Source organism: Rhipicephalus microplus, chromosome 9 (assembly GCF_043290135.1).
Source record: "Rhipicephalus microplus isolate Deutch F79 chromosome 9, USDA_Rmic, whole genome shotgun sequence".
Classification (NCBI taxonomy): domain Eukaryota; kingdom Metazoa; phylum Arthropoda; class Arachnida; order Ixodida; family Ixodidae; genus Rhipicephalus; species Rhipicephalus microplus.
Genome location: NC_134708.1, coordinates 57,536,103 through 57,543,193, shown reverse-complemented (window position 1 = coordinate 57,543,193; position 7,091 = coordinate 57,536,103). Strand labels below are relative to the sequence as shown.

The 7,091-nt window shown below is 49.4% G+C and overlaps 1 protein-coding gene across 2 annotated transcripts; it reads right to left on the bottom strand.

The window, feature by feature from the left end:
• Nucleotides 1–2,291: 2,291 nt before the first annotated feature.
• On the bottom strand, nucleotides 2,292–6,548 carry LOC142771814 (uncharacterized). 2 transcript variants are annotated; one of them, XM_075873697.1, is made up of 3 exons: nucleotides 5,130–6,545; nucleotides 3,849–4,064; nucleotides 2,292–2,921 (listed from the first exon to the last, which is right to left on the bottom strand). In XM_075873697.1, the coding sequence occupies exons 1-3, from the start codon at nucleotides 6,448–6,450 to the stop codon at nucleotides 2,479–2,481; spliced, it is 1,980 nt and encodes a 659-aa protein (XP_075729812.1). In that variant the 5' UTR covers nucleotides 6,451–6,545; the 3' UTR covers nucleotides 2,292–2,478. The 2 variants fall into 2 exon arrangements, with proteins under 2 accessions (XP_075729812.1, XP_075729811.1); XM_075873696.1 differs by having other exon boundaries at nucleotides 2,292–4,064; nucleotides 5,130–6,548.
• Nucleotides 6,549–7,091: the final 543 nt, after the last annotated feature.

The window sequence follows — 7,091 nt, the reverse complement described above, 5'->3', positions numbered from 1 at the left end:
GTTCTTTCTAGGCGGCTCCTAGGCCAATGCTACAGGCTTCAACTGGGTGATGCTATAGGTAGTGTCTACGTTCACCGTCAGCGCAGAGAGGTTAGTGTTCACCATAGACAGTGATAGACATGACACGGATGTCAAAACTCCAGACACAAACTCGCGCTGAAACCTAGCGTTGCGTACTCATAGATTTACGGGCATGTTGTCATTGCCGTAGGCCTTTCATCTCTTCGGGGTCCGCCCCCATCCATCCCTAACCTTCATTTTAGTGTTCCCGATAAAGAGTGGTTACCAGCGCAAACGACAGGACAGGAGGGGACAGGAGAAGACCCGAGACAGAGCGCTCTGGCTCGTCTCTTCTCCTGTCCTCTCCTGTTCTGTCGTTTGCTCTGGTAAGAAATATTTTTCTTGTTATACCAACTCGCCCAATCCTACGGTCTCTAGTGTTCCCTAGCTTGAAGGAACAGTGGAACTGAGTGGCATTCCATGTTTCGACTTGTTTTTTCTCTCTTTTTCACTCTTCACTTAGTTTTTTTCTCCCTATTCCTGAACATTTCGATTTTTTCCTATTTCCCCCTCTTTTTCTCTACCCCTTTTTTGCTTTGTTCTTTCTCTCTTTCTCTCTTTCTCTCTTTCTCTCTTCATAACTTTCTCGCTCTTGCTCTGAATGTTTTCCTTTTTCTCTTGCAGACATTTTCTCTTTCTAATATGTCTTTCTTTCTCTCCTTTTTCTTCTATGCATGCTCACCTCTCTCCACCCGTTCCTCGCTCCACTCCCTTGCAATACCATACAAGGCAACGCTGTTCACTGCTAGCGTGCCTTGATAGTCGAATGCATGCGATGCTCACCTTCAGATATTGGGTGCGTGGGTTAGATTCCCACCTCGGCAACAAATTATTTTTTAAAAGAATTTCCATCTTGTTCTTTTTGTCTCGCTGTACTCGTTCTTTTACCAATAAGGGACCAGAATCGACAGCTGGACAGATTTGCAGATGAGTGCTGGGAGCGAAGCAGGTGGTTGATAATATAACAAAGAGAGAAAACCCCTGCTCCTGATATAATAGTCTCTGTAAACAGATTACGGAGTCATGCCTGGCCTAAACAACTGTGTCATAAAAGGTAAGGAGTGCTTACGCCATTGGGAAAAGGAGGGCAGAATCAAGAGTCTACAATGTCACACGTTGTCCGTGTCTTTAAACCAGACTGCGTTTCTGTGTCTGCTTTTTCGCGTCGCTTACGATGCGCTCGCCAACATCTTGTTTGAAAGTTTTGTTTGAAATGTAAACGGGAAAACCAGGCAGTCGGCAGCGGAGAGCACGAGTTTGTAGAAACTGGCATAACACATAGTTTACTTTTAAACCCAGTAGTATAAAAAAAAACGGTTATTTGCCCACACACCACCAACGCTGGAGCAAACACACCGGGGTCCTGCTCAGGCTTTTTTTCAACTTCCCACTTCTTATTTAACCTCTACTGTATACCTAGTGCGGTATAGCCGAGAATTAAACCGAGTCCTCGAGCAGGGGAGCTTGCTTTATAAGCTTTCTACAGCGGTAATGGCGAAACACCACTCTTGAACGTCAGTGTAAAGCACCATTTTTTTGTAGACTTGGTCTCGCCTAAAATGGAAGTTACTCCGGAAAAAAATTATTTACCCACATCAAGCCCAGTAAATTTGTGCCGTCGGCGCAGCACTTTCATCTCGCCTCGAAAGACAGGGGCTCCTTCGGGGAACTTTGTTCGGGGCTTTCCCGCGGGAGTTTGTGGATTTTTTCCCCTATGCTGCTCTAACGCCCACTGAAAGGCTTCCACTCGTCAAGAGTAGCTTTGTTGGTGCTGAAATTGCCGCTCTCTTCTTCGAGATTTTCGTCAAATCTTCGCTGGAGTGCTTCAATAAAGCTGCATCCTGTGATTGTTTCCTTTTTAGAGTATTGGTGCGGTGTGGAGCAATTTTCAAATTGGCTCATCAATTATGGTATAAAAACACCAGAAATTAGTATTGTTCCTAGAATTAATGAGTGTCCGAATCGCTGGACTTTTTGCTTGCTAGAATAGAGTGCTAGATTTTATATTCTGGGAAACCTTTGTATGCGGAGAGTGTCCGAGCTACCGAGCACTAAGATAAAAAAAATTGGGACCTCTAAGCTTCGCCTTTAATAGTTAAATGTGATAACAATATCCTGTCCTTAGTGCATACTTGAACCACTTGGTGTAGCTTTTATCGTATCTTATTACACGACAAGTGTTACATTGCTAGCCGGGCAGCCACGGCAAGCATACGCAGACAACCGCAGACTAGGGCAACGAGTGAACGTTTATTGTTTTGCGCAAGCTTCTTTTGTAGCTTCATCTACGAAGCAGGGAGAGGGGGAAAAAGGGGGGGCGGGAATGGCTATCGCTTCAGCCATCGACAGAAACACGAAGGGGGGAAAGGGGGGGGGACGTAGAAGTAGGAGAGTTCAGTTCGCAACACTTCTCTCTTCTTAAAAATGGAACCGTTGTACTGGCTTGCGTTGTCTGGTAGAACGCCGAAGCACTGGTTCCGCGCTTGGGGTCGCCGCTTGTGTAGGACCGGCCTGTGGCATGGTTGGTACTGGATGGTCGTGGGGGCTTGCGGTAGTGAGCGCTTCTGGAGGCAGCACGGTGGAGCTTGTAGTTGAGGGCCCCGGCGATCGTTTCGGCAGCATGGACATATTAGACTCTGATAAGGATGCAGAGCCCGGCGATGGGGACTGCGATGCTTGTCGAGGGCGCACTTGGTCAACGTGGCGTCTGACTACAGAATGAGGAGTTTGGACGGTCACCATTCGGGATCCTGCAGTGGACTGCACACGCCCTGGTGTCCACTTTTCTCCGACACCGTAGTTCCGCACGTACACGTTGCTTTCTATGGGGACCACCCAGTCATCTGATGCCGGCGGCGAGTCTGCAACAGTTGAGGGAAAACACGCATCCAATCGTGAACGTAACTGGAACCCTAGCAGCAATTCTGACGGAGATTTTCCCGTCTTCTGTGGTGTTCTCCTGTAGTTGAACAGGAGCCGCACAAGGTTGTCCTCCAAATTACCCTCCCTCATCTTCCGAAGTCCATCCTTTATTGTACGCACTGCTCGTTCTGCCGCTCCATTAGACTGTGGATGAAAGGGCGCCGTTTTCAGATGCATTATGTTGTTCTTTGCCACGAACGTAGCAAAATCCTGGCTAGAAAACTGTGTCCCATTATCCGAAACAATGGTTCGCGGGACGCCGAATCGACTGAACATGGCGCGCAGACAGGTGATTGTGCTTGTTGTGGTGGCATGCTTTACTGGCACGGCTTCTATCCACTTGGTATGGGCATCTACTGCAACTAGAATCATCTTGCCTGCTATGGGTCCGGCAAAATCGACATGTAGCCGCGACCATTTTTCATTGGTTTTCGGCCAGTTTACTGGTGGTGCCGCTGCCGGCATTGGCATGTTTTGGGCACAGTTCGTGCAGCCGGCTGAAAGCGCTTCAATATCGCGGTCTAGTCGGGGCCACCAAAATTTTGACCTTGCCACTGCTTTCATTCCTGACGAGCCTTGGTGGGTCTCGTGCAACAGTTTCAAAAGACGGTCCCGCGCTTTTTCCGGTATCACTACGCGATGCCCCCAATACACTAGACCATGGGCTACGGACAGTTCTAGTTTGCGGTCGAAAAACGGCCGCATCGTTTCCTCCAGCTGTTTTGCACTTTTGGGCCAGCCATGTAATATACAATTCTTTACCGCCGTTACTGCGGGGTCTGTGGCCGATAGCTGCTGTAGCTCCCGTGTTGTGATAACGCCATCGTCAAAATTATCCAGAGCGAGGACATATTCCGGTGGCTCACCCACGTCATCAGCCTCCGTAGACCGCAGTGGCAGCCTGCTCAGGGCGTCCGCGTTGAGCAACTGTTTTCCCGGCGTGTATTGCAGCTTGTAGCGGTAGCCACCCAAGTACAGTGCCCAGCGCTGGATACGTGCTGCAGCCAGGGGTGGCGTCGGGCGGTCGGATTGCAACAAGCTCAAGAGGGGCTGGTGGTCCGTCACGAGAGTGAATTGGCGACCTAAAAGGTAATCACGAAATTTAGTGACGCCAAACACTAAAGCCAGGGCCTCTCTTTCCAGCTGAGAGTAATTTTTCTCGGCGGCCGTCAGTGTACGGGACCGGAACCCAATGGGTTTTGGCATGCCGTTACTCGTGTGAAAAAGCGCCGCGCCCACACCGTAAGGGGAAGCATCACATTCGAGCTTCAACTCTTTCAACGGGTCAAATTGAACAAGAACCTGAGCTTGCATTAGGCTGTCTTTTGCTTTCTCAAAGGCAGCTTCTTGTTGCCGCCCCCACTGCCATACTGTGCCCTTCTCCAAAAGTTTGTTGAGCGGAGAAAGTAGAGTGGACATATTTGGAAGAAATTTGGCATAAAACGTCAGCATTCCTAAAAAGGAACGCAGCTCCGCCACGTTCTGTGGGCGAGGTGCCTGAGCGATCGCTTCCAAATTTTTCTCTGTGGGATGAAGACCCTCTCTGTCTATCCGATGGCCGAGATATGTGACAGAAGGCTGTCTAAAGCTGCACTTATCAGACCTTAGCTTAACTCCGTGTTCACGGAACCGTTGCAACACACTCTTCAGGCGTTCACTCCCATCGCCACGAGCCTCCGAAACCAGTACATCATCAAGGTAAGCCTGAACCCCTGGCAAACCTGACAGTATTGCATCCATTTTTCTTTGAAAAATAGCCGGAGCCGAGGATATTCCGAAGGGAAGCCTATTATACGAAAACAAGCCTCTGTGCGTGTTAATGACGCAGAGCTTCCTTGCGGCTTCATCCAAAGGAACTTGATTATAGGCATCTCGCAAATCAAGAATGCTAAAATACTCCCCGCCGTTTAGAGATGCAAACATGTCTTCAATCACTGGGAGAGGGTACTGCTCAACTGTACAGGCTGGATTTAGGGTGGCTTTGAAGTCACCACAAATTCTAACAGTTCCGTCTTTCTTAAGTACCGGCACGATGGGAGTGGCCCAATCGGAATGTTGGACTGGTGAAAGTACACCGATGGCTACCAGCCTGTCCAGTTCTTGCGTCACCCTGTCCCTTAGAGCGTAAGGTATGGATCTTGCCTTACAGAATTTCGGCACCGCTCCCTCTTTCAGCTGCAATGTGGCTGGAGGCCCCTTGATCAGGCCAAGATCCTTGGAGAAGACGTCGTGATAGTCGTCGACAATGTTGTGAACTGCCCCAGCGGGTTCTGGCGTTGAGTGTAGCAAGTCTTGTGCCGACGGCTGCAAAACTGGAACCCCCGCTCTGTGGAGCAAGGAAATCAGATCCCGGCCACACAGGTTAGGTCCCGAGCAGTTCAGTACAATAAGACGGCAGTAAACTGAGACGGCCCTGTATTGCACACAAAGTTGCAATTCCCCCATCACTGGGAGTGGTCCAACGTAGCATGACAACTTCACCTGAGAAGGTTTAAGCGCTGGCCACTGTTCGCGATGCTTGTCAAACACGTTTTTGGAAATTACGCAGACAGGCGAGCCAGTATCTACTTCCATTGTAAGTTGTACGCCATTCCATGAAAAACTGCGCCTTATCGGCGGCTCGAGGCGGCTTTTTCGTGCAGAAAGTAAGGTCCATATATGTGTCTCGTCCTTATCGTCGTCTTCAGTTACGGCTTCTTCGAGAGTCAAAGCTCTTCCCTCCACTGCATGCGTTGCGACGCGGCTCTTACTGGCGGTTGTGCGGCACATCTTTGCGAGATGCCCATGACGTCCGCAGCGATAACACCTTGCTCTAATCCAACGACAGCTGTTGCCGTCGTGTTTGCTGCTTCCGCATCTATCACAATGCTGTGCCGCGTGCCGAGTTGGAGATGTTTTAACAGTGTTGGCCTCGGACGCGCGTAGCTTAAGCAAGGGCGTAGCTTCTGAGGTCATGCTTTCGGCACCATTTTCAGCTGCTTCGACAGACAGTGCCAATGCTTCGGCTTCTTCTAGCGTTAAATCCTTTTTTGCCAACATCTGTTTCCTCAGTGCCACGGAGCGTACGCCGCAGACAATGCGATCCCGAAGCATGCGGTCAAGAGACGTGCCGAAATTGCAGTTGTCTGCTATTCGGCGAATAGCAACGAGAAATGCGCTAACGCTTTCGCCTGGAAGTTGTGAGCGATTGAAGAACTTGTAGCTTTCCGTTATCTCGTGCTTCTTAGGGTCATAATACTCATTCAAGCTCTGAACGACTTCCTTGTATGTCAGTTCATTTGGTGCACGCGGGGCTACTCTGCCGGCTAGCACCTCGACCGTCTTACTAGACAACGCCGAAACTAGTAGTGCTCGCTTCTTAGCCGGGTCCGTTACACTGTTCGCCTCGAAATACGCTTCTGCTCTGACGAGGTAAGGCTTCCACTTATCTTTCGTTTCGTCGTAATCCGGCAACTGCAGGGAGGCCATCGTGGTCGGTCCTCGTTCGTCTGACGCCAGGACTCGTAGTCCGTCAGGTACCGTGGGTAGCGAAAACCGACTTCGTCGCCACTGTTACATTGCTAGCCGGGCAGCCACGGCAAGCATACGCAGACAACCGCAGACTAGGGCAACGAGTGAACGTTTATTGTTTTGCGCAAGCTTCTTTTGTAGCTTCATCTACGAAGCAGGGAGAGGGGGAAAAAGGGGGGGCGGGAATGGCTATCGCTTCAGCCATCGACAGAAACACGAAGGGGGGAAAGGGGAGGGACGTAGAAGTAGGAGAGTTCAGTTCGCAACAACAAGCTTAAATAGGACATTACTACAACGTAATCAATTAGGTTGAAAGTGGATTGTGTTAGTGAAGCTTTCGCATATGACTGCAGTATGTATAATGGAAAATACCTTTAAACCACAAGCAATTATACACGTGAAATGTTTCTGGACTTGCTTTGCACCGACTACGTGCTTTTAAGTCAATGCTTGTTTAAAAGTGTGTGCTTTTTGTGATGAGGGGCCATCTTTAAATCATGAAGTCCTTTGGATAATCACATGTTCTCCCGCTCGATGGAAGTGTACGGTTGTACCAGGCCACATTACTGTGATATTACAAGTTGTGCAGTGAAGCGTGT